This window comes from Physcomitrium patens, chromosome 26, assembly GCF_059467195.1.
Source record: "Physcomitrium patens ecotype Gransden chromosome 26, ASM5946719v1, whole genome shotgun sequence".
Lineage (NCBI taxonomy): Eukaryota > Viridiplantae > Streptophyta > Bryopsida > Funariales > Funariaceae > Physcomitrium > Physcomitrium patens.
The window spans coordinates 6,322,913-6,348,583 of record NC_143435.1 but is presented as its reverse complement, the minus strand read 5'-3'; the positions used below and the strand labels follow the sequence as shown (position 1 = coordinate 6,348,583).

General features: G+C 39.0%; 3 protein-coding genes and 1 long non-coding RNA gene across 4 annotated transcripts; 3 read left to right on the top strand and 1 right to left on the bottom strand.

Moving 5' to 3' along the window:
- The first annotated feature begins 496 nt into the window (after positions 1 to 496).
- LOC112278185 (uncharacterized) lies at positions 497 to 2,050 on the top strand. The gene is made up of 2 exons (XR_002968615.3): positions 497 to 1,344; positions 1,622 to 2,050. It is a non-coding gene; the product is annotated as an uncharacterized LOC112278185 (long non-coding RNA).
- Positions 2,051 to 4,482: 2,432 nt separating this feature from the next.
- Positions 4,483 to 6,812, bottom strand: LOC112278184 (uncharacterized). Its single transcript, XM_024511363.3, has 4 exons — positions 6,750 to 6,812; positions 6,225 to 6,600; positions 4,952 to 5,737; positions 4,483 to 4,718 (listed from the first exon to the last, which is right to left on the bottom strand). The coding sequence occupies exons 2-4, from the start codon at positions 6,564 to 6,566 to the stop codon at positions 4,704 to 4,706; spliced, it is 1,143 nt and encodes a 380-aa protein (XP_024367131.1). The 5' UTR covers positions 6,567 to 6,600; positions 6,750 to 6,812; the 3' UTR covers positions 4,483 to 4,703.
- Positions 6,813 to 13,134: 6,322 nt separating this feature from the next.
- Positions 13,135 to 19,677, top strand: LOC112277696 (uncharacterized). Its single transcript, XM_024510322.3, has 14 exons — positions 13,135 to 13,940; positions 14,687 to 14,757; positions 14,988 to 15,120; positions 15,252 to 15,343; positions 15,626 to 15,812; positions 16,120 to 16,400; positions 16,587 to 16,831; positions 17,069 to 17,164; positions 17,411 to 17,532; positions 17,822 to 17,923; positions 18,116 to 18,225; positions 18,462 to 18,549; positions 18,736 to 18,941; positions 19,200 to 19,677. Exons 1-14 carry the CDS (start codon positions 13,845 to 13,847, stop codon positions 19,474 to 19,476), a joined length of 2,106 nt encoding a protein of 701 aa, XP_024366090.1. The 5' UTR covers positions 13,135 to 13,844; the 3' UTR covers positions 19,477 to 19,677.
- A 3,487-nt stretch (positions 19,678 to 23,164) lies between these two features.
- Positions 23,165 to 25,074, top strand: LOC112278138 (F-box/kelch-repeat protein At2g44130). The gene has a single exon (XM_024511269.3). The coding sequence runs from the start codon at positions 23,531 to 23,533 to the stop codon at positions 24,722 to 24,724; it is 1,194 nt and encodes a 397-aa protein (XP_024367037.1). The 5' UTR covers positions 23,165 to 23,530; the 3' UTR covers positions 24,725 to 25,074.
- Positions 25,075 to 25,671: the final 597 nt, after the last annotated feature.

The following is a 25,671-nucleotide window of genomic DNA, read 5'->3' as shown; positions in this document are numbered from 1 at the left end:
ATACAAATGCAAGTCAAGGTATACAATAAGTCAGCACAAGGGCACAAACCCCTCCATGGATGGATGAATGGATGAAGAGAACCACATGGATGAATGGATGAAGAGAACCTTATGGATGAATGTTGTGAAAATTGAGCATGACCTGGGTGGGGGTCTTGTTTGAAGCCAGAAAGTCAGCGATCAAGGCCAGTCCCATAAAAGTAAAAGGCAAAAGTAAAGGGAGGGGGCTCATGCATGGATGGCTATTTATCACACGGGAAAAAAGTGAACCCCATGCAGTTGGACAGAGTACATACGTTGCGTAATCCATTTGATGTGTATATATATATATACCTCACCTTTTTCATGTTTCATTCATCCACTTTTGGATGGATGAAACAGAAAAAAGCCCCAAAAGAGCGACTTTTTTGTATAGATTGTGTTGCCAAGTTCTTCTTGACCATGGGATACGAAAACCCATGAGGTGGGTTTTTGTAGGTTTTTGTTTTTAGCAAATTAGGGTTGTGTGCTGTGCTTGAAGGGCAAGATTGTTGCGGAGCTGCTCGACTAGAAGTATATATATATATATATATATATATAATCTATATATATGTATTGTGCAGCGCTATTGCGGTTGAAATTCTGTAATTCCTTTGAAAATGGCAATAGACTGTATGTTTCTGTGCTTTCGATTACCTTCTTCGGCACCATGACAGGTTTAGGGTTGGGCGTTGTTCGAGGTGAACTTGTTTGAATTAGGGTTCCTTGAAGATATTCTGTGGGAGAGCTGATGAATCCATCCAGAGGCTACTGTTACATTCCTTTCTGTGTTTACAACGTCCAAGACGTAATGTAGAAGGATTCGAGATTGAGGCTTGTTGCTCATGTGGACATGGTTTCAGCATCAGTAGCTCCTTGAAATATGTGCATATATCAAATGTGGTGTAGAGTTATAGCATCCTCTACCTCTGAGGTCCTGTACAACTTAAGGGAGTGTGCATTTAGTGTTGCTTCTCTGCTAAGTTCACCAAAATAGCACTCAGATTTCGCTATTGTTTACCCGCATGAAAGTTCCGATTTCACAGGTTAGGGGTCTGAAAGCGAAGAAGTTTTTCAAACCGTCTTAGCCCACAAAACGAATTGTTGTGATTGTTTGAGATCGTGTATTCATATGGCAGCCTTGCAAGCTGTCACAGATCTCTCTGTCACGATTCGTTTTGTGAGCTAAGAAGGTTTGAAGAAGAGTATTCTCCATGTTGTGGTTCGCCACACTCTCGGTCTAATTTAGATTGTTTTACGACATATTCAACTTGAATATTACATCTACAATGGAGTATTTGGCATTTGCGATGCTTCAAGAATGAGGTTAGTTACTTCGTGCAGGCATGAATTCCTGAAGACATCTATCAACTTCATAACAGAAGAGCCATTGATCGCTGGAGTCAATTTGACGAACAGTTGCGTTGAATCAAGAATACTAAGAAGCCTAAGCACGTTAGTATTTCTCAGGCTGGTAGAGCTTTAAGAAACCTTTGAACAATATGATGAAACGGGTAGAGTAGGTAATTATAGTCATAGTCTGGCATGTGAAGTTGCACGTAAAAATTGTGAATTGAACAGAGATGCTTTTTGTTGATGACAGGTCATCCAATGTACGTGTTGTAGATGCAGAATCGAAATCACTTTCCAATTCAGATCTCAAAGAAAATGATGTTGAGCGTCATGACAGTTCCAACATCATGCTACAATGGACGTCTGACTGTCACAATAAATGTCTAGACTGCTTCAACTGCTGGTTGTGGATATTGTAAAACAAAATTGGGATCTTTGCTTCAATCTGGGGTTGGAGGGGATATGCTTCAATGCAAGAGGTTGTGAGTTTCAATGGCGTACTTAGATTACTGTTTAAAGCTAGGAAGGAGGATGGATACCCATTAGAGGTTAGACCAAAGATCCCTCACATTTTCTTACTTGGTGTGTTCTTATTTCATTTTTGTAAAAAATTCAGTGATACCTGCCATTGTGAGCAGTTTCTTAATTTCGGAAGAAGGGAGGATCCTTGGATTATATTTATCTGACTTCGCCAGACTTTTTTCGGATTCATGCTTCCAGGGAGTGCTCAATTCCTGAGGTTAGTCAGATTAAAGTGTAAGAACAACAAATTGCACAATTTATATATATTCGTTGTGGATCGGATTAATGGCAGTGCTCTTTTCAAAAAAGAATAGGGTGACAGCAAAGGGAGACATGAGTTGGATAAGAGGGGCGATGATAATGACGATTTTAGTGAAAATTCAACAGGGAAACTGGCCCCAAGGCAAACTTCCATGGTCGTATCCAAAATGGAGGTGTTCTCAAGTCACATGACTTCGTTTCCCTCATCCGAAGTTTCGTGCATACTTTTCAAAAATTACATGTTTGGAGTCCGTCATCTTTGTAGAGCACGAGAGTTTACTTGAAGAGCTCCGCATGGACAACTGGCTAGCTCATTCATACGTCGACGATCACAAATCCTCGACTTCAGAACCAGATTTAGATGACGTCTTTGGAGATACTGCACGTACCCAAATTGGAGCCTCGAGGATTAGCCGAAGAAGATATCGTAGGTACTGATTCACCGAAGCAAGAAAGTAAAGTCGATGAAACACTTCGAGCAGCTGACAGTTCTAATGACTAAGATCGTCCAACACCACAGCGTAGACATTCTGGCAGAGGAAGTTGTCTAAACTCAGAGAGAGTGAGAGTGTGAGAGAGAGAGAGAGATAGCAACTGACAGATTTCAACGCCACCATGAAGCACCATACATCTGTGAACATGCTTATCAGAAGTAGAAACATGACAAGGCTGAGTTAACAAATCCATTCGTTAGATAAAGAGCTGCGAGCATTCAAAATTCGATGTTGCAGTGTCTCATAGCCTCCACCTCGGACTGTATCGACAACAAACATAGCATCAACACCATCTGCATATAGTAAATCACGGTATTTACTGTAAGGCACAAGTCGGTGGAAATATAAAAGCGTAGTTTTCAATCACCAATAACCTTTCACAAAACTGTTGCAAATCATGGTAATTTCTCTATCTGTGAACAATCCGATGACAACTCTGTTATCGACGATAATGGGCTTCTGTTCCACAAGATCCGTTGTTTCAAGCTGGCCGATGGTGCTTTTAGAAATAGAAATCATAAGAAGAGGTTGAAGAAAGACGGGCTCTAACAGAACGTGTTGATGAATGAATAGAAGGGTCTCTGCAACGAACAGCCACTTCAATGCTACACATCTAAGTGATGATGGAAGATCAGTATCAGATATTGAACAAGTGCTTGAGATATGGTAAGCAGGGAGACTATCTGATACTTGATACGAGATAGTGCTTTCATCGGATCAGTCAAAGAGTCTCTTCGTTGTAAGCTTGTCCGGATGGGCGTTATATCCCCAGCCCGTCAAAGAATTTTAGATGCACTCTGTCAGTTGTACTGGTCAACTTTGGAGCTACATACAAGACTCAGGATGCCAGCAAGGGTTTCAATGCGGGATTAATGGCGACTGGCATGGAAAGAAGTGTGAGGCAACAACCCTTCCTAACAATTTCGAGCTGCATTTCAGTTTATTTATGCCGTTCCACACCTCAAGAACCAGCCCGTCAAGAGCTGTTGCTACATTACAATCAGTGGAAGAGTGGCAAAAAGATTTCACCCTTGTACGAAGATCCAAGTCCTATTTCTCAAGCTTGAAATTCCTCACAAGAAGCTGAGTCAGTCACATTTAGTACGCTGATCGTCTTGGTTTGTCCTTAGAAATCTGCTTTAGACTACTGAACCGATCTTTGCTGGAAAGCTCATGGTAATGGAAGGTCGGATGTCAAAAAGTTTGAGATCTGATGAAGACAAAGTCGTTGGCTGGTTGCCCCAGGCACAACGTGTAGAAAAACTGCTTAGATATCGAAAATTACAACGTAAGAGCTGCATCTTCTAGTTACTGCTTAAGTGGTCTCGTCTTTCACACTTAGGAAGGTCACCGGAAGACCAGGCTTTGCCCCCAAATACAGAATCTTGAGTCTTGACTAACCACAAGATTCCCACATGTTTCATGTTTGTTTCCTGTTTCCTAGTAACATTCCGGTACTGAAAGAAACAGTAATCCGTTAAGTAAGGCATGGCTTCTAAACTTGGGAATGACCCGAAGTTAAGACAAAGTTCCACAAATTTGCTGTCTAGTGATACTTTTATGGAATACATCAACAACCCCGACTGCTACGATTGTTTTGGCTACTCATTTTCTTAATTTTTCTAACTCATAAGGAATGTTACATAGTTTTCAAATGAATTAACAATTTTTAATTCATCCCACACAAGAATTAACATTTAAGGTTGGCTACACTTACCCTAATTCAGACTGTTGAAATAATTCCGGCAGGATTCAATTCCACACATTCGATCTTATAAATGTCTCCAGCCTACCTGACTTAAATCAACTCAAGTGCCAAGGGTTACCCCAAAACTAGAAGAAAAAGAAAACGAACAATTTTTTTATTTTCAGAGTCTTTTCATATTCCATGTCCCTTTTAACTGATTTCCTGGACGCTAGTTACATATGGGTTCAATGCTTTACATGAATGCACACTTTCCACACTTAAAACACACTAGCTGACAGAAATTGACTAGTTTTGATTATGCAGCTTGAGGATGAAGCAGGCGTCATTGCTGTTGCAGGATAGGTCTCTTAATTTTCCGATGGCTGCATTAACCACAAAATACAGTTGATAAGCAAGTCATAATCGAAACAAGCCAAAACTTCACAATCTTTAGACCTTGAGATCACTGCAAGTTTCACAATTGAACTCACTTCATGAGACCCCAACTGCAGCCTCTTTAATCGGGTTTGCATAGAATCTCTCGTGTGTGAATACAACATTTGAAAACAAGAATTAAACATTAAATAGCTTTGACGAGACAAAGTTGTCAACTCACCACTACGAGGGGCGTGTACGGGTTATCCTCTTCACTGTGAACAGGTAGATACTGTTCTTCAGCATCGTATTTCAACTTACTCGAGAAGTACAATACGATGACCACAAGCAAAAAGTAGACCTTGTACGCCAAATATAGAAGAGCAACGAGGATAGCCAAAATGCACACTATCCAAAATGGCAACTTGCCAGTTGCTGGAAAGAATACAGCGAACTGGACAAGAATAGAGAATGCAGCCGCAACGACGAGGTCCGCCAGTACGTAAATTAGCGCAGGTGCTAACTTCGTCTTGAAGAGATTTGGACTTTTCTTCAGAGCTGCTAGACCATAATTAGCAGGCTCTAAGACTGCAATTAGTTGAGCGAAAAGGAAAACAATTCCCAAAACCAATAGGACGATGCCAACTAACACCTTCTTCAGGATTATAACAATGTGGACGTTAAGGGAATGCTTGAAGAAGCGCAATATCAGGTGAAACGGGACTGAAATCACGAAAACAGTGACTGCAGTAATCAAGAGAAGCCAAAGGAAAGTGACGAATTGTCGGAAGAGAGCCTCAGGAAGGGACTTGAAAGTGGACTTGATTATGGAAGGGTCCTCCTCGCCGTTTGCGTAGATATATTCCACTATCTTGGATATGGCTGCCATGGCAAGGCTTATAAGCAGCCACATCACGATGGCTACAGCAAGCCCCATCATTACGGGGGGATGAGGGTGAGGGGGATGAGGATGGGGGCAAGGTGTGGGTGCAGGTGTGGGTGCGTAGACCTCTGATCCAACACTTCCCTGCACATACAGACTCTCGAAAGAGTTAGTAAAACTGTGATCCTGACCCTATTCACAATTCACTAGATCTCGGTCAACTATCATATTACCTTTCTTCGTAAAGCCTCAAAAACTGCAACTGATCAGATTGATTTCTAGAGCCCGATGAAAACCTAATTTGCTAGAGACCTCTTGTTTATTTCAACATAAATCTATAAGCACCGTCCGCTTGCAGAATTGATCTTTATCAGCTATATTGAAAACCTTCATCCCTATCATTTGGAAGATTTCAGTCGCGCACAGGGCTATGGAACGTTTTGACGACACAGTTCATAGATCCCTTGAAGGGATCTGAAAGATTGACAAACATGAGTCCAAGAGCCGGTACTTACGTTGAAGGAAATCATCAATTTCAGACAGAAACCTGGATATATACGTCGATCCTGATTACCTCAAGGATTGAGATGCAAATTCAAATAGGAAAAGGAAGAAAGAAGAGCAGCATTACCTCCGAGGAACTATGGAAGCCCTGAAACCCAGAATAGTGATGGTGGAAATGGTGGTGATAAAATTGATCAGGGTGGAAATGGTGATGAAGGAAATGACCCGGCTGAAGAGAATTGTGGTGGTAGTGGTGATGAGGATGCGGATGCGGATGCGGATGGGACCCATGACTGATCATCCAAGCGAAGCCAAGCATCTGCACAAGCTCAAGCAGCACCACCGGAAGGAGAAAGGCCATGATAAACGGATGCAGCAAACGGAAATAGCTTGACAGAAGCCTCCATCCCTCCTTGAAAATTGTAACCACGCTCCATCCTCCCAGATTGTCTGGAAACCCCTCAACCATCTTGACAACGTACCCGTTCCACTTCACCCACAATCTGTCACCCAACCATCTAAAATCAGTCTAGACAGCGCACAGACCTCGTCTCCAAAAACACGCCTCAAAACCAGTTTAAACTGACGGCCCTTCCTCATGAAATAGCAATCGCTCACAAATTATAGGCTCCAAAAAGAATCTGCAACGCACCCAAGTTCTTCGCGTCGCTACGCCACACTTCCAAAAGCCTTCACTTCCAAAAGGTGTCGGCAAGGGAAGAACTCTAATCAGGCTCCGTTGCACATCATGTATAAGAAGGGAAACGGCGATGCGGCTCGGCACGAAGGTCAAGAAGCTAGGAATCTGCCACCCACCAACTCTCACGCTGCCTTGAGCAGCACGCAATGACGCTGCAATCATATATGGCGTCATGATGCAGGTGGTAACTATGTGCCCCCCGGAGCCTGCATGCCCAGCCAGCTACAGTGGTCAACAGGTCCTCCAACATCTGCGCCGCAAGGTGTATCATCTGGGCCAGCTCCGAAATCACTCCCAGCTCTAAACATATCTACTGCCGGAGAGTGCAACCCATCTACAGTTGCATCTACAGACCCCAAAGCTCAGCGACGAATTACCGATGTGGGGATGTCACTCAAAAACTAGAGCTCTCTCACTCCTGGATCTCACACCAACTACCGCAATCGTCGCATCGTTGCAAAAACCTTGGCAAGACTGGTGCTATTTTTCTTCCCAGGTACTGTAGATTTGGAGAGTCCGGATCTGGAAAGCTTCTTTGAATGTGACTATCCATGTGGGGCACACTCCATGCAGTCTTTGACATGATTCTCCGGGGGTGCTTGACATAATTGCCTCAAGAAGAAGATGGAGATGAAGAAGACGATGAAGGAGGAAGGAAAAGCGTCTCTGCAGCAACATGGAGATGGAAACAAAAACAAGCATTGTCTTCTGATCAGGTTCAGAACCTGGGTCCCAAAAATGCGCCTCCCACATCGTGCTTTTTATTGGATTTCGTTGAAAAGTGGCAGCAGAAAGATGGAATCCGGAAGCGTGATTGTTGACAAGTGCAGGAAGACCTGGAGTTCAGTGGCTCTTGCTCTCTATTAAGCTCATGTTTGCAGCTCAGGCTTTTGCTGAGATTTTGTTTTGTTTAGTTGGCTGTTTTGTTGCTTAGCGTTGTGGAAATTCTTGGATTGTACATAGAAATTGGCTTATGGTGGAATTAGATCAATTGCTGGGAACGCTGACTAGCAAATCCTGATCATAAATGATATGAACATAGTGTGCGACTATATATATACATATATACATCTATAGATAATGCTTCATTGACCCTTAATGAAGAACGATAATGAAATAATATTTGTTACGGAAGTTTAAAAAAAATTAAAAGTTAAAAAATAAGTAAAAAATCTTACTGCAAGAATAACTCAGAGATTACTGTTTTTTCATTTAAGAAAATCTCAAACGTTTCATCAAGTATTTTCATGTATAGTAAAAAGATGAAGGATTAAGCTCATTACTGACCCATGAAGAAATGATTTGTTATTTGTAAGTTTTTTTTTTTTTTTTTTTTTTTAAATAGCTTTTATGCATAAAGTTTTATTTAACCTTCCTATAATACAAGAGAGATTAGGTCTGAAGCATTTGCATGGCAAGAGAATTCTAAATATAAGAAAATTAAGAGGGAGCTTCTATCCAAAGTATATCTTGATATCCAGCATATTTGTGTGAAAAGAGTAAAATTACTAGTTGTTATATTCACAAATTTCTAAAGTAGATTATACAAAAGGGGTGATTTAAAGAAGGCAAACTTGGCTAAAAAAAATATAGAAAAGTTGTAGAAAAATTAGAACACATCTTCCAAAGCTTTGCTCTCATTTACATGGAATTTGTGTACCTTTGAGTTGCCATTAATTAAAGAAAAAAATAATTCTAATGTCCAATTATTATTTACCTAAAAACTTATTGTCTTATATTGTATTGTATTGTTATGAATTTGTATCATGAACTACTACGACAAACAACTAACTCTCATTAAACATTTCAATTACTTTTCTCTGTTATAAATGTACAAATGTTTGCACAGGCCTTGAAAAAAACAATTGAATCCAAACAATCTCTACATATCTCTAAACTTAGAAACCAAATGGACCATCTTCACATTTCAATATTACTTCCTTGACAATTGTGCAAAATTCTAGTCCAAAGCTTTCAATATCCTTGATACAAAACTTGGATAAAAATGGTTGAAATTTAAGAGAGTATGACATGGAGCATAATTCAATACTGCACTTTGGGGTGGCCCATATCAAAGCCTTGTCAACTCACTTTAAAATTTTTCAAACTGTCCTCTACAGTGACCCTAAACTCAACTTCTCTGAACTGTGCACAAAATTCTTGTGTCATTTATGTGTCAATGAACACTTTGCCATAGAAAATGGTTCACTGCACTCATAAGATCACTGTTTCTAGGGACCACACAACCTGTGAAACAGTCAACTATGGATGGGACCAATGCTTTTTTTGTTTTGTTATTGCTTCAGAATTGCACTCATCCAAAGCTCTCGTTTGCAACATTTTGTTTGTTTCAGTTAAAAAATTTCTATTTTTATTGCTGTTCTTATGATATACAGATGTGGGTTGGAATTTTTCCAACTATCAGCACATGCTTTGCTATAATTTTCTGAAGCTTCAATGTCTCCATCTTAAATGCTTTTTTGACTTAGAACATTGTATTGTCAACAAAGGATTACAGATGTGACCTTATGAATTGAATAGCTTCAAGTTCTGCAGCAAATAAAGTTTGTAGCAGTTTTCTGGGTGTGTAATTATAAATAAAACTTTCTGATAAATATGTATGTATGTATATATGTATGTATGTATAAATATACAAATAAATATATGTATGTATGTATGTGTGCACTCATATCCATTAGCAATGGTTTGAGACAATAGCCGCTGATGTGCATTATGCCATTAGAAGCCTCCAATTTTCTGAGCAGAAATTCATTTTTAAGTGAAAAAAAAGGAAAATAAATAAATAAATAAATAAATGTGCAATTGCAAAGAGGATATTATTTATATTCTGAAATAAAACAAACAATATAAGTGATCACAATTATATTTTTTTGAACACACACACACACACACACACATATATATATATATATATATATTGTTGTTGTATAATTTATTATTATTATTATTATTATTATTATTTTTGTGTTTTAGCCACAATAAATTTTGAAAATACATTATTCTAAAAGAATATTAGATTTCACATTATTTAATAAAAACTTATATATGTATAATATTACAATACACACAAATACACACAATTCATGTGACATTAATTATTTATGAATATATATATATATATATATATATATATATTTTGACTTATTTCATGTTCTTATTATTTGTGGTTGTGAATATTAATAGATTTATTCCAAATTTTTATTTTAATTATATATATATATATATATATATATATACATACAAGTCAATAATCAAATAAATTAATGTAAAATGCTATGAAAAAAATTATGTTTCTACCTCTTGAGGTATTTAGTCGCATTTAATATGTAGATCAGTTTTACAGGAAATAACATTGTGTATCTGATGGAAGCTAAAGTATAACTTTCTTAGCACCTTCTCTTTTAGAATAACAAAACTTGTGTATTTTAGATGGAGTCGTTTAATACTTTTAGTTATCTAAGGCAATATATTTAGTTAGAAGAAACATGTAAACTATTACTTTGTTGATAGACATGGTGTGAGTGGTTAACACTAACTACTTGACCATATTAGTGAAGTTTACTAGGCATCTATGTCTTAAACATTAGGATGTTACTGTAATAATATAGTGATTTAGTTTATTTTTTTAATTTGACATCTTTATTATTTATGATTCGAACAAAAACAAATTGTAGAAATTTATTTAAATTTATAAAATAGAAATAACCAAATTAGAAAAGGATGTAATTTAGAAGTATATTAAATCAGAAAAAAATAATTATAAAAAATAGACTTCACAAAAGATAAATAAATAAATAAAAACCACAATGGTAGAATAAGATCGTAAAATTTAAGTTTTATAAAATGAATATAAAATAAACTTGCAAATATAGTGCTTTAATAATATAAAATATTTTATTTTAAATTAATTATCTAAAATATTAAACATTTTAAAAATCTGTAATTAAAAAAATGATTTTTTTTAATTTAATTAAATCAACATTAAAAATTGCAGAAATAATTATAAGTTTTGTAAATAAAATTAAGAATTTGGTACAGATAACAATTGGTATTCTTTTTTAATAAAAGTATCACACAAATATAATATTAAAAAGTCAAAATGATAATAATTTTAACTTTTCTAATAATCTCTCTCTCTCTCTCTCTCTCTATATATATATATATATATATATGCATATACATAAAAACTAAATCATATAATCACAACCATATTTTGTATATAACTATTGCAAAAGTTACATTAAGTTTTACATTCATTATTATTATAAAAATTGAGTTAAAAATAAATAATAAATTAATAATTTATGTTACATATATATATATATATATATATATATATTAAAGTTTACCATATTTAAATCTTTTGATACATTAATTATGACATATTATTTTTTTTGTCATATGTTAATTCTTTGAAAATATTATTTACATCCTATAATATTGTTGATAATAATTAAAAGATTGAGTTTACATTTCAAATGTTTAAAAATAATAAATTTTTTTAATAATATATTTTGAATTCTATATGTTGTTTTGATGGCTAAAACAAAAAAAATACACATAAAGGTCAAAATAAGAATTTAACATATTTAGTGTGTATAAAATTTAATATTAATTAATGCTTATTGTAAAAAAACAATTCAAGGATTTAAGATATATATATATATATATATATATATATATACATACATACATATACATATTTATATATTAGTGCTATATCTCCAATTAATATTACTACATACCACAGGACCTCTTGACAACGAAAAATTGATTAAAAAGCATGCTTTGATACTTGGGGCACATTTGGCAGCTCAATATTTAATCCTAATGTTAATATAAAAATAGAATACATATAAAAATAAGCTTTTGTGAACTTGGCAGCCACATAGTATTTTTTTAAAAATAAGAAAAATAAGAAATAAAACAAATTAAACAATTTTTATGAGAAATACTTTGTTTCAAAAAGAACAACTCACAACCTATTTTTATATTTAAAATATTAATTTATCTAATTAAATTTTAATGTATAAATTTAGTAATACCATTTTAATGTAAATATTTATGAATTTCATAAAATTTTCAATACAAATACTATGATATGAACATTATATGAAAATATTGCAATATTATATTAGTATTTATAATAGACCTACAAATAGTTAATTTGTTAACAATGCTTTAAATAGACATATAAAGTATATTTAAATTGAGGTTATATATATATATATATAATTAAAAAAATCATCAAAATCCTTAATAAATAATATAACCACACACATGGCCTTAACAACAACAACAAAAAATTAAAAAATAAAAAAGTAAAAAAGAAAAATAATCATCTATACCCAACTATGTGTTATTTGAATGTTTTCTATGTTAAAATTAAAGATGTGTGACAGCATTCAAAGCAATTTTTTGTCACGAAACAATGTCATGTTGCATAGAGAGATTTTTTGTTAAATAAAGTAAATGTCTTCATTGCATTTAATATGTGACTTCTAAAATAATGGAAGGATATTCCATGCTAGTAATACACAAATAATATAAATTGTTGCACCACTGTAAATTTGATATTTTTTTTTGTAAAATTAAATGTTGGATAATCAAATCATGTGAAAAAATCAATACATAAACACATACACACATTAAATGATATTCCTTTAGTGCAATTAAGTATAATATCTAAAATACTTTTTGTAATACTCTCAAGGTTCATACTTTGTTATTCACACATCACTAATGCAAATGCATTAGACTTACCGTCAATTTATTTATTTATTTATTTAAAAAAAAAAACCAATTGTGATGCATTTCTAAGATGAATTTGCAGTCAAAGCATAAAAACTCAAAATTAATTTTCTTCTAAGTCTCCAATCCGTTGGTATATTAAGAAAACTCTGTAGAAACAATAATAATACCGTTGGGTGGAGGGAACGCTTTGGGAGCGATTGACCCCGTCAAGGGGACCGTAAAAAATAGCTGTTCTAATCACGCCACTGACATTCCCATTCAAATCCACATTCGAACGTCATCCACAGGCACCCCCACCTAATGCATCCGTCATTCATCCAACATTCATCCATCTCACTCCCCCCGCCACCTCAGCTGAATGAATGGTCCACGTCATCCGTCCGTGCGCGGGCCTCGTTTGAACCTGGGGATTTCCCCGCCTTTCAAACAGAGCCCCCCCGCCGCTCGCGCATGCCCGCCCTCCCCCGCAAGCAAGCATCAGGTCTCGGTGCTCGATCCAGCGATCGTTGCAATTCCCATTGTCAGCTTTCTTCGACGAGTGCTCGGGTTAATTGATGGGTACTCTGCTGGACCTGATTTCACCGTCTTTGGTGCCGTAACGGAGCTGGGTTCGTTGCGTTGGCGCCCATTTGACGTGTCTTGGTTGTAGGGTTGCAGCGGCCGTGTTTTGCATGCTGGAATTGTTAGAAGGTTTGAGGGCTGGATTTGTTCCCTTTGGTAGCACGCGCGGTAGGAAGTGAGCGAGAGAGAGAGAGAGAGAGAGAGAGGAGAGTGGAGGAGACAGGAAAGAGGTGGGAAGAGTTGAGATGGAGCCCAGTCTTGGAACTGGCGATGAGGAAGCAGGGAAAGAGTGAAGGGTCGTCGCTGGTGGCGGTGGTGGTGGTGGTGAAGTCCGTGGCGTTTTTGCTTCTTCCGGTTGCTCGTTCTGGGACATTACATTGTTGCGCGGATTATGCAGTGTCGGACGTTCGTGTTACATGTGTGAGGATGAGTGTGTGAGGATGAGGGTGTGAGGATGAGGGTGTGAGGATCTCGAGTAGAGGTCTGGAAATCGAGTGAATGTGGTATTTAAGGGTGAATTTTGAAGCAGCAGCTTCAGGTTTTGGATGTGTTATGTTGCGGGGACCAAATGCGGGCAATGTCGATCGGATGTCTGGTGGATACGTAATTGGGTGACCTCGATTGGCTGGGGGAGTGAAAGGAGCTCGAGAGTGGGGATTTGGGAATTGGGTACCTGGTGTGTGTGCATATTGGTCTTAGTGTGTGCGCGAGATGATATCGTCGCGGTATGTGTGCAAGAAACCGTTTGATCCGACGGACGGAATGGCGTCTTCTCTCGGTAAAAGAAAAACGCCGACTGAGCTCCGGGTATGGTCTCTTTTCCTTTGGCTCCCGTTCTGATGCACTCACTCTGGCAGATCAGGCGTGCCAACATTCTCTAGCATTGCAGTTGGTTTAGTGACAATGTTGGAATAATTCAAGCTGAAATTGTTGTGGTTCGCACGATAGCTGAGCCTTTATTCCCTGTAATCATAGCATATTTCTGGAACGTGGCAATGTTGTTACTAGTCTTTTTCAGAGAGGCCTCTCATAGTGGCATCATGTTTATGCTTTTGAGAATCTTAATTATATTGGGCGCTGAAAATGAACATCTGGTGTGAGTTGACACCCAATCATGAGTTTTTTTTGGGTGGTTTTTTGGTTTTTTTGGAATATCTATCTTCGCACTGGTCATTGCGATTCATATTCAATACAATCAGCCTTGTGTGCCCCCGACCTAACAATCACAGTGGAATCAGGCGCTATGTTGTTAGGTCCTTTGGGTAGTTTCTAGGGTTTTATGATGATGGGTGTTGTCAGGCAAGCTGGATATAGGAGACCTCTGTCCTGAGCATTAGCCATTCTCATTTTGAAGGATCAGAATAAAGAGGTTTAGGAGTCTTGCAATTCTTAAGACTTTTAAGTTGGCCTCTTAATTGTACACAGAAGTGGGTGGCTTGCACATATTGGAAGTGTAATTTATTTTTTCTCTGCGTAAGTTTTCTGCCAAATTGGTCGTCAGAGAATGTAGCTCGCCTTTCATTGACCGCAGTTTTGTTGATGCATGAATGCAGTTGGAGCAGTTGAAGCGGCATCAATTATCAAAAGTTGGTGAACAAGACGAAAAACTTCCAGATTCCCAGGGGTTTGTCTCTGATGGTCCCTGTTTTGCAGCACTTTCATGTCCTATGTACACCATCTAGTTAGTATCAATCAGCGTACAGTTTTAGAATCTAAGTGCCTGTCAAATTGACTTCATTAAAGTAGGTTTTGCATCTTCTTGGATTAATTTTATGTTGATGTAAACTGAAGAGCTGAAAACGTCTGCAGTTCCAAACTATCCAACTAATTGTTAACCATTGCGGACTTCTGCAGGTTTTCGATCCAACCAAGAGACGCGGTATTGCCCTGTCGTCTACCTGGTGACGATGAAGCTGCGGATTTTCATGCCCCAGATGATTCTCGGGAGAAATTTCGGTTTCGTTTGGTGCGAAGTTTTAAGGAAAAGGTGACTTATTATCATTTTCAGAAGTTGACGATTGTGAAAAGAAGATTCATAGAGGAGACATTTTGTTGAACTAATGGTTTATTTCTTTGAGTTATTGTACTAACTGCTGTATGGTTGCCTTTGTCCTCCAGGATACTTGCTCAGTTCCTCAACAAGAGGCCAGTCAACAAGGAGCTGCCATCCCTGGAAAGAGCTGCGCAGATTCTATTTCGTTGTTTTCCAGGTCCACTGAATCACCATTTAGCTTTCAGCAGTATACAATCTAGGACTCTTGCGGTCTGAAGTTGGTGTTGACTGATTTAAATCCGACTTGCCACTCCGAAATTTGTTCATTCAAAGATAGAAAGGATGTGTGTTTTCCGATCTTTAAGACATGTTCGTGTCAGTGTGCGTCATTCCTCCATAATTTACTTGTCTTTGTCAATCCATGGCCCGTTACTCTTGTACCAGTCATAATTGCGTTGAATATTTGATCACTTATGCCTCTTTTATTCTGATCATGTAGGTATAAAAACGACATCCCTTCAAATAGCTCCACGAAGACTGGTGCACAACTCGATGGCGGAAAGAAGGAAGTTCTTCCTCTCAAGGTCGAGGAGAAGGTTAAAGGATTGTACGACTGTGCTTTTCGGGACGTCAGAGATATCTCCAATTCGCAATCTCTGCTAAAGGCTGAATCAAGCATTGACATGGTACTAAATTTATTCAATTTTTTACTGCTACATCTAGTTTCGCATTGAGCACATTTAATCTTCAAAATTGCGTTTAACGTTGTCTTTCCCTGGGTCGTCGCAACCCATGGGAGATATCATTCTGGAGCTATCTACGAATGGAATACATTTTACCGTTCCATCTGCATTTTGTAACCAATTAAATACCTTATAGCTATACCAGTCGTTTTGGGCTCAACTGAGTGTTGTTCGTTGTTGTATGCGGACCATTTTATGCTCTCGTGGTCCGTTATGACCTCTAAAAGTGCCTTTTTGGTTGTATGTTTAGGTGGAAGCTTTGAAGAAGTTAGCACCTCGAAAGGTCTTGGGATCATTCGATTTCAACGCGGGTCTTATACCTACAGAGCATAGCAACGATCTCAACGATCGATTGGGAGCAGATAATGGATCCGTTACCAGAGCTAACACTCTTCCAAGGAGCGGATTACCCATCTCCACTGGTCCAGTGGAGGATTCGAAGACATGGTTGCCTTTTAAGGGATGCTATGCTCCTCTAGATCTTAGTCTTAAACAGATGGCTCGTTTCACTTCTCCGGATTCTCTTCACTGGTGCGTACACTCTAAAAGATTTGAATGAATTTAACAAGGAGCACTAAATCCAGAATGATACCTTAAACCAGCAACATTCACTTTACGAGTAGTGTTACGTTTCACAATTATTACGGATGTTCTAACTCAGAAATGTTGTTATAAGTGCCTTTTGGACGGACAAGATCTAATGTCTATTTGCTGCAGGTGTCACAGATTGAGTTCAAATATCCAATGTAAAGGAGTGCAACAATTTACACAAGGACTTGGTGTTCTGAGTAGGAAAGAAGACAGCGTTCGGCCAATGTCATGTTCGGAGAGAAGTGCAGATGATGAGAAGCTAGGGGCAACACTCTGGAGTTCACTTCATTCATGGGTTTATCCACAGTCTACTCTACCTCCAGCTGTGCTGTCTGTAATATCCTCAGCTGCAGCTCGTGGAGGGGAAGCAGGTATTCTTAACAACATTTCTAATACCTCATAGGTTGCCAGTTGCCCATTAGCTACACTTATTCGACCGGGATATGCTATTTGCGACCTGTCACGATTATCTTCTTCAATTTTTTGTGCAGTTGCAGGTAGAAAATATCAATCAGCAAGTAGCTGAAATCATTCACTCTGGATAGCATTGCCTTTTCATTTACCTGTTGTTCATTCATTCAATTCTGTATGGATTATGGACTCCACAGAAAGGTCTTTTCTTTCCAAAAGAGACCGTGCTTGGGAGGCTGCGTTTCGGTCGCTTTACTACAATTTTCGCTCTCAATTTTGCTCTGTCTTTTACGGTAAGTGGCTGACACTCTCATTTTAGATGTTTCTTCTGTCTGATAGTTCAGATACATTTCAGCTAGTCTGCTTTTGATCGTACTATTGAAGTCGTTGTGGTAGTTTAGGTGTGTGCTACTCGCGTGGCGCTCACTTCACTTAAGCATCCTCTTTTTTACCACTGTACCTTGATGCTTAACTCAATATTTAGGATTGGAACTGGGGATCTGCAGAATGGATCCAATTATAACTTTACGCGGTTGTAGTTTGTATGCAGCAATTCGTCGCAATGTTTGTCGGTGGTGGAGTTGGAGGAAGAAGCCAGGGTGCTTGTACTGCATACTTGACCCGCTCAACACGAGGAGTGCGACAAGTTCTTCTTGAACATGTAAGATTTGTTTGAAGGACTTGAGGTATACAGGTCCAGGTGTATATTGACTGATGTATGACTACCTAGAAAATTTGAATATCGCATCACGGGGCCGTAGAAGAGCGAATTGCCATCATAAACTTTCCTCATTGTTAAAGAAATGGCCGGGTTAATTCATAGAAACTACCGAAACCGTCCGTTTGATCGGCTTAGTGGAAAGCATTCATAGGTATACAGGATCTGAGGTTTATTTGGGTTTACATCTTTTTCGGTGTCTTCTTCGAGCTAATACCTTCTGGTTTTGCAGGATGTTAAGTTCTCAATGCCCTTCAGTACCTCTGGCGACCCCACAACTACTGTCGAAGATCTTCAAGATTTGCTAGAATTTGAGAAGTCCAATCCTGGCCAGGTGGGTAGAGAGTATTAATTTGATCTTTATTTTCAGCTGTAAAGAAATTTTATTAACAATTTGGGCATGTAACTTCTTTCTTTCTTGCTTATGTTGATGTAACTGATTCACGGAAGAAGCACCGATTGTTCACAGCTGATCTTTCGTTTTCTGGTCTATTGATAACTGATCTTTATCAATTTGGATGTTCAGACAAGAATGGCAAACGAAAAGGCAGCTTCAGACAATGGGCCACAATCAATGTTGTGCTTTGAAGGTTACTCTAATGTGCATCGACTTTATGATTTTCTCATTAATCACAGGTAACACCTAAAAACTCTTAGCAAGTGAATAACTAATCGCTTCATTTTCATGATCGATTTTGCAAACAAAACACTGGAGAATACCCTTTGTGTCCAACAGATCACTAGAATTCTCTGCACATCTCCTGTACTTGCAGCATAGGGTCACTTTGTGGTTTATTGAGGGATGTAATGTTGATTACTTATGCCTCAGCTTGTCTGACTTCAACTTTATTTGATCTTTTACATGACGTCAGATTTCTCCTCAATTCTACGGCTGCCATGGACGTTCCTGTCCTGTATGCGCCAACGGCTTTCGAGAATGCGTGTCTCACTGCTCCTGAGGTGAATTTCTCTCCCACAAACCACAACTTGCTTATTAATGATGTGTGTGGGCTTCACTCGGACTATGTCTATATTTGGCAATTTATAGCAAGTTCAAGACTTATTGTTGCACTGATTTAACTAATTTATTGGTCTTTCGTTAAACACATTATCTGTCACGTTTATTTACTTTGCCTTCTCCAACAGATCACTTGCAAACAACTGCAACGAACAGATGGCTTTATCAAGCCTCCAGTAAATAATAGTAAGAAAAATATTAGTCCGAAGTGTACAGAAACAGCTAGCAATACAATGTACACAATGGAGATAAAGGGATCCTTTCTTCCACCGTGGGTTATCATACGGCTGTGTGCAGTGCTTCAGGAATCTCAACCTCTTGGTTACTCTGTGCGGTAAGGCAAAGCTCAAGTTTCATCTCCTTGATATTCAGTTCTATGTCGTGAATGTACCAGTCTTTTTCAATCCTCAGAGCTTGCTCGATTTCTGAGTAGATTTGAGTTATTCTCTTGTCTTTTTAGGAGGGACGTGGGCTCATCATTTAAGGTTCTAAATGACTTCCTGACATTTCCTGTGAGATGGCATTTGGAGGTCTTCATTTTGGATGTTGAATTCAAATGTCTGATTTCAACTTCATGATCTTGCTTCTGTAGGTTTGCAACTGAGCCTCTCACCGAGGGCCTCAACATTGCCCAAGAGGAGCGAACCGACAGTTCAAAACCTGCAAATTTCAAGAATTTTTTCTCCAACTTGAATGGTGCTACAAATGGTGACACAATCTCCGAAACAAAGATGGAATCTTCTACTGTCTCTTCATCAGAACTCAATCACTCTTCCGGTATAGGGACTGCTGTTGTCAAGGAACTCAAGTACGAGGGTGATTCATATAGAGCAGCTTTGGCGCCTCTTCAACTAGCAACCTCATCTTGAGAACTAGATGCGTGCCATGACAGTTGATTTGTAACAATAGTTTTCCTGTTTCTTAGAATTTGCAGTTTTGATATATGCAGTGTAATAGATCATGCACCTCTCTGATTTTGCTGCCTACCGAAGTGGAAGGCCTAGATAGGGCCAAGTTGATTTGGCACTGTATAATCACATTTCATTTATTGTAAACAAGTTGTTATCTCAGTGTGCGCATACTTTTTCAAGCATAGAAATTTCAATTTCATAACATATTGCACAAAAGTAGTCATGCAGTTGCCACATCCTTATCATTTTTTATAATCCTGTATTCCGGGGTATCCAACGATGCTCAATACGCAACAGCTGGATGTGAAACGTACTCTTGACCAGTTCACAACAGGTTGTCCAAAATTACTAACCACAACGTTCACATGTTTCCAGAAGCTCCGGCAAGGTGCATGAGACTTGACGGTATGGTACCCAATGCTGTTTTTTAGTTGAACACAGCTGCAATTCATTATACACTGTGTTTTTGAACTTCAACACTTGGCTACAATTTGTACGAGTATAAATATAAATTACCATTACAAATGTGGTAAGTTATTTTATACTTTTTTAAAGATGTTTTTATTTCATACCCTGCAAGAATAATATATTACAAATGTGGTAAGCTGTATTATACAATACTTGTGCGTATTCTAAAAGTATAAAATAACAAAGTCAATCCATAATGTTTTTGTGTTAAACACATCCTTGCAATTATCTGAACTAAAGGTCTGGTTGGAAGCACTTGGCTAGGTACAAGAAGAATCTTACTTCCAACAATTCATTTTGTATTTCGTTATTTGAAGGATAATATTAGAATAAAAACTACATTTTTGAACTATATTGAAATAAGAAATTAAAGAATCATTTTAAAACATTGAATTACATAAAAAAGTACTAAGTCCTTAAACTCATAAACTTTCACATTAAATACTCACAGAAAATTTATCTTCAACTATCTTAATTCTGCACAAAATATATTTCAACTTGTCACAACACTATCAGTACCTTATATCAAAATTATTGTTACTGTTTTTAAGTGTTAATTTTAATATATTTATATTGGTTTCCTTATCGAGAACCGAAGTTCCCAATTCAAATAAACCGAGATTTCGCAGATCACAAAACTATTCAATCAGTGATCCCCCTATGGCCCCACCAGTCTGTTCCCATGGTTCCCTTCGTTCCCAACTAAACCCGAAGAATGAAGAAAATTTATAAAAATATTTGTACCGACATTCCTCCCTCCCAAAAGTTCCATTCAGGTTTCGTTTTCACTTTTAGGCACCAGAAAGTACATGATCTGGATCAAGCCCTAAATCCTCCTTTGTTTTTACTTTATCTTAATTTAGGATTATGTGGGGTCCTCAGCTACAGTATTCCAGATTTGGTATGGGTTGTGTGATACTCTGATAAATGTTTATATTTTTTGTTTTTATATATTAAAAAAATGCAATTTTTTAAGGAGCTGTTGTAATGTTTATCCATCCAGGGAATCCAATCCGGTACCGAATCAATACATATAGAATAGTGGGAATAGGGGGTAGGTTCAACCTCTCTGCATTGCAAGTTTGGTGGGGTCCACGGTGGTAGGGGCGACTTGGTTGTAGGCCCTCCTCCTCCAGCACCCCTTTTAATCAACAAAATATAAAAGAAGATTATTATGCACAATTTCTGCCTTATACCATGGCTTGGCTCCACACGCTTTGGGCTCCGTAATAGAATTTTTGTTCGTCTTTTCCGGATGGGTCCAAGGAAATTGCAACACGTTTTCAACTCCTCCTCGGTAATGGATCCTTTTTTAACTACTCCAGTGGATTCTGCTTTTTTATTTTATTTTGTGTATTTCTTTCCGATCTTTTGATTAACCAGGATTGCGGTATGAGCGCAAATTAGATGGACCCAAATAATCGAGGACTTGGTATTCCGACCCCCACTGTGTCCCGTGCAGGGAAAATGGGTCAGCCGGAGAAACGTCGGGTCCAAATACATTTGCAGTTTAAACGGTTGGGTGTGCGATCCAGAGTGTGTGGTGTGAAAAGGGCTCCTAGGGGTTCCCGCATAGCCAGCTCAGGCGCAACCAGGGGTAGACTCTGCCAACTGTGATATAAGACTCGTGGATGAGATGATTTAGGAAAGGGTCTGGCCAATGGGAGCGAGCGATCGATATCAGGGCCTACCACGTGGCACCGATAGGAATCCACGAGGCCAGGTTTTGTTGGAACTGGTCTTTGGCAAATCATGACACATCAGCCCCCTCCGTCCAACTGGATCGGCTACTTGGCATTCCTTTTTGCCAGGTAGGCAAAAAGCACCCGTCCAGCGAGGCGAAAAGGGGGTTGTGGCTCACCCTCCAATAGGGATCGAGGGGTCCATTAATAATATTATATTTCTTGGGAGTTTATCACTTTTCAAGAGGTGGAGGTTGCGGTGATAACCGTGTTTCCTAAAATATTAAATACGTCGTTATAAATGAACTAATTCATGGTGGAATATGTAGTCACTTATCTTGTTCATAGTTGTTAGATTAGCAAAATTGTGGTTGTTAGATTTTTATTTTTATTTTCAAAACCATCTAACCATAATTTTAAGTAATGTAATTTGTGTTGTCTACAATTTGAAACAGTTAATTTCAAACTTGAAATTAAGTATGTGTTTCTTGTTTTAGTAAATCATATTGTATAAATCTATAAATGCAATAAATAGTGTTAAATAAGTTTGATAATTTTTTTTAAATATACTAACATTTTTTACAATAATGTAAATTAATTCAGTCCATGACCGTCAATGTATGTGCAGTGAGACCAAAATTTTACCTTGTAAATAAGATAATAAGAAAGATGTTGTAAGCATTATTATCTTTTTACAGGAATCAAAAAGATAATAATAATGCTAAAATTCTTAGATGTCAAATATAGTAAAATGGGACAATCAATAAGTTTTCAAAAATTGTTTTCTTCTCTTGTCAAATCCCTATACATCAAAAAGTATAGAAACATTTTTTTTTTGTTTTATAATATTACTTTTAACTATTTTAATTTTTTTGTTTGTTTGTTTTTGTTTTTTTTTATTTTTATTTTCATTTGTACAAAACATTTGAAACAAGAAAAAAAAATTCTAAAATTTGATGGATGCCTTAAATACTTTAGCGCATGTACAAGGCATATTGTAAGAGGCATTTAGTGGAAAGCACAGACTTACTCAATAACCCATGGAAGGCTGACTTTCTATTTCATTATATTTTTTGTTTGTCTTTTTGACATAACAAACAAGGATAGATTTTGTGCAAAAGTCCACCAAATATGATCACCATCATCATCGTCTCACAATTGTCAACCTCTTCGATACAATATTCCACTAACTTACATACACACAACTTGCCATCCTTTTGAGTCATAAATTCAGAATCATTCCAAATTATAGAATACAAAAAAAGAAACGAAGGGAAGATGAGACACGGAGGCCCCATGAATTCCCATGTCCGAACACGTTCAATCAATTCGTGAGGAAGATTGTGAAGGACGCAAGTGCACCGAGTGGGATCAGTCCAGTGCAGTGCAATCCAATCCAGTCTAGTCCGGAAAGGGAAGGCTAGCAAGGGACGCAGGAAGAGGAAGGAGGTAGCGATGAAGAAGAAGCAGACGACGACGAAGGAGAGGACATTATTATTATATCCTGTTCTGTTCCAAAAACTATCTGGAAAGGGGAATCGGATCCACCTGCTAGTTAGATGGTTTGTCCGAAGTCCCTTCCACTAGCACGCACTGTTCATTCTTTAGGGCGAAGTGGTAGTGATCAAGTGACCCACTTGCAGTACTATGGGTACAAAGAGTCAACATTCTCGCTCAGATCGTGATTGAGGAGTGAGTGAGTGAGTGAGTGAGTGAATGAATGAAGCTGGGCCGTTGAGTAGTGGCTGAGAATGTTGAGGCGTGGGTGAGCTAGGAGAAGCTGGAGTGAGCTCAGTGCATATGACTAAGCTCGTCGGGTTTGGAGCGAATTTTGAACTCAGTTTCGGGGTGAAGATCTGAAGATGGCGGACTTTGTGGCTTACAAGAGGATGATGGAGCTCAGCAGTGCGGAGGAGGAGGCCTCCCACTCGGGGCTCATCCCTTCGCTTCCCGACGACGTATTTCTCAAGTGTTTGGTGAAAGTGCCGTTGCAGTGGCATGCGAATCTGCAGCGGGTGTCGAGGGCTTTGCGGGATTTGGTCCAGAGCTCGGAGTACTACGCCCAACGAAAGACAGAAGCTGCAACTAATGCTCTCGTGTGCATGTTGCAGCCCGTGCCGATGAGTACGAAGTCATTGGAGGAGAAGATCAGTTCCTCTAGCACGGTGCCGGTGTCCGATCCTGTTTATGGAATTACTGTCTTGGATGTGGAGAACTCTGTGTGGGAGCGATTGCCAGGGATTCCTGGGCTGCCAAGCGGTTTGCCTCTGTTTTGCAAGCTCGTGATTATGAAGGGGGAACTTGTGGTGCTAGGAGGGTGGTGGCAGATCACTTGGAAGCCCTCAAAGGTTGTGTTTGTTTACAATTTCAGTAGCCAGAGGTGGAGGCGGGGAGCGGACATGCCGAATGCCCGGAACTTCTTCGCAGTTGGAGCTGTGGGTGACAAGATAGTGGTGGCGGGGGGCCACGATGAGGATAAGAAGGCGCTTGCGTCAGTTGAGGCCTTCGACCTGGAGACAAACGCTTGGGTGAGTCTGCCGAGCATGCGGGAGGAGCGCGACGAATGCACCGGGGTTGTGGTCGACGGGATGTTCTATGTTGTGAGCGGATATGGCAGTGATTCGCAAGGAAATTTCAGAGAGAGTGGAGAAGTCTTCGATCCTGCGAGAAACTCCTGGACGTTTGTTGACAACATGTGGCCGTTCTCGTCGCCGGATTCCGACTTGGCAAGCCCTAGCTCCTTGGCTACTATGGCGGGGAATTTGTACGGAGTTCTAAGGAAAGAGATCGTTGTTTACTCGCAGGAGCGGAATGCGTGGACGGTGGTGGCGACAATACCCGAAGAATCTGAAAAAGGAGAGCTGACGTCCTCGTCCATCACCGCTATTGGTAATCGTCTGGTGATCACAGGGTTTGCGAGAAAGAACAACACCGTGGCACTGCGAATCTTAAGCCTAGCCCCTGCCCACGGTGCTTGCAAAGCTCAGTGGCATACGATTGAGGCGAACGACCAGTTTTTGAACCTATCTCAAGCATCTTGTGCGATCGAGCTTTGATTGTCTTTGCACGACAATCAGTCCTGCGTCTCCTCAGCATTGACGATGATCCACCCTAAGACTAGCTTCTCGGAGATTCGCCATCTTTAGATATTTCTGTAGCGTGTAGGATTGTAGAGAAGCCCTAGACATATTTGGGAGCTTAGAGATGATCTCTTTCTACGAACTTTGCGTGTTTGGACAACACAAGCTTCGTAGATCTAGATCAGGGGCTTCAAAACGGCGTGTTACTTGTACTAGGACTAAGCGGGAGTGAGAGAATTGCATCAGAAAGTGGAGCTTACCAATCTAGTACTGATCAGTTTTCCATTCAGGAATGCAAGAATAACTCAGAGGTTACTGTTTTTCCACTCCAGCTGTTTTAATATCTCACTCTCTCATTCGAGCATGCATTCCTTGCCCTTCGGTAACTTAACGGAAGATTAGTGCATTATTCGTGACTGATGAATTGAGCCTGAATTGCGGACAACTGAGACCGGCTTTCTTGGGCTGTTGTGTGTCTATTCAATCGCTAGAAAAACCGTGTTCGATCAGCAAATGCCCTTACCACATGCATCCTTCGTTGTGAGAAATTTCGAGAATGTGAAAAACCTCTAACGTTTGTGGTTGCACCACATTACTTCATCTGTAAATTCTGCAATTGCTGAAATGGTGCGCTTGTTGCAGTTTCTGCTAGTGTGAGGGAAGATTTTGCCACTCTTGACGCCCCCTGGTAACTTTTGAGACATACTGTTCCAGGTTCACCCGCCAGCTCATCACTTGTAATGTATCGATTCTTGCTGGCGCTGAGTTAACGTGAGCGCAGGGAGTGTTGGATTGTTCGCATTCAGTTGCCAGTTCGGGCTTTTGTCTTCTCCTCGTGAAGACTCGCTGCGCTGAAGCTGCTGCCACTGACTGCACTCCAGTTTTGTTGCTTTCTTGCGGGGCTGTGAGCTTTCTGAAAGTAG

Excerpts from the sequence above, each read along its gene's own strand:
- LOC112278184 (XM_024511363.3), bottom strand. The coding sequence starts at position 6,566 with ATGGTTGAGGGGTTTCCAGACAATCTGGGAGGATGGAGCGTGGTTACA. Across the intron at positions 5,738-6,224 it reads GCTTCCATAGTTCCTCGGAG|GGAAGTGTTGGATCAGAGGT; the intron begins GTAATGCTGCTC and ends CTGTATGTGCAG.
- LOC112277696 (XM_024510322.3), top strand. The coding sequence starts at position 13,845 with ATGATATCGTCGCGGTATGTGTGCAAGAAACCGTTTGATCCGACGGAC. Across the intron at positions 14,758-14,987 it reads AAACTTCCAGATTCCCAGGG|GTTTTCGATCCAACCAAGAG; the intron begins GTTTGTCTCTGA and ends GGACTTCTGCAG. Across the intron at positions 15,344-15,625 it reads TCTATTTCGTTGTTTTCCAG|GTATAAAAACGACATCCCTT; the intron begins GTCCACTGAATC and ends CTGATCATGTAG.
- LOC112278138 (XM_024511269.3), top strand. The coding sequence starts at position 23,531 with ATGGCGGACTTTGTGGCTTACAAGAGGATGATGGAGCTCAGCAGTGCG.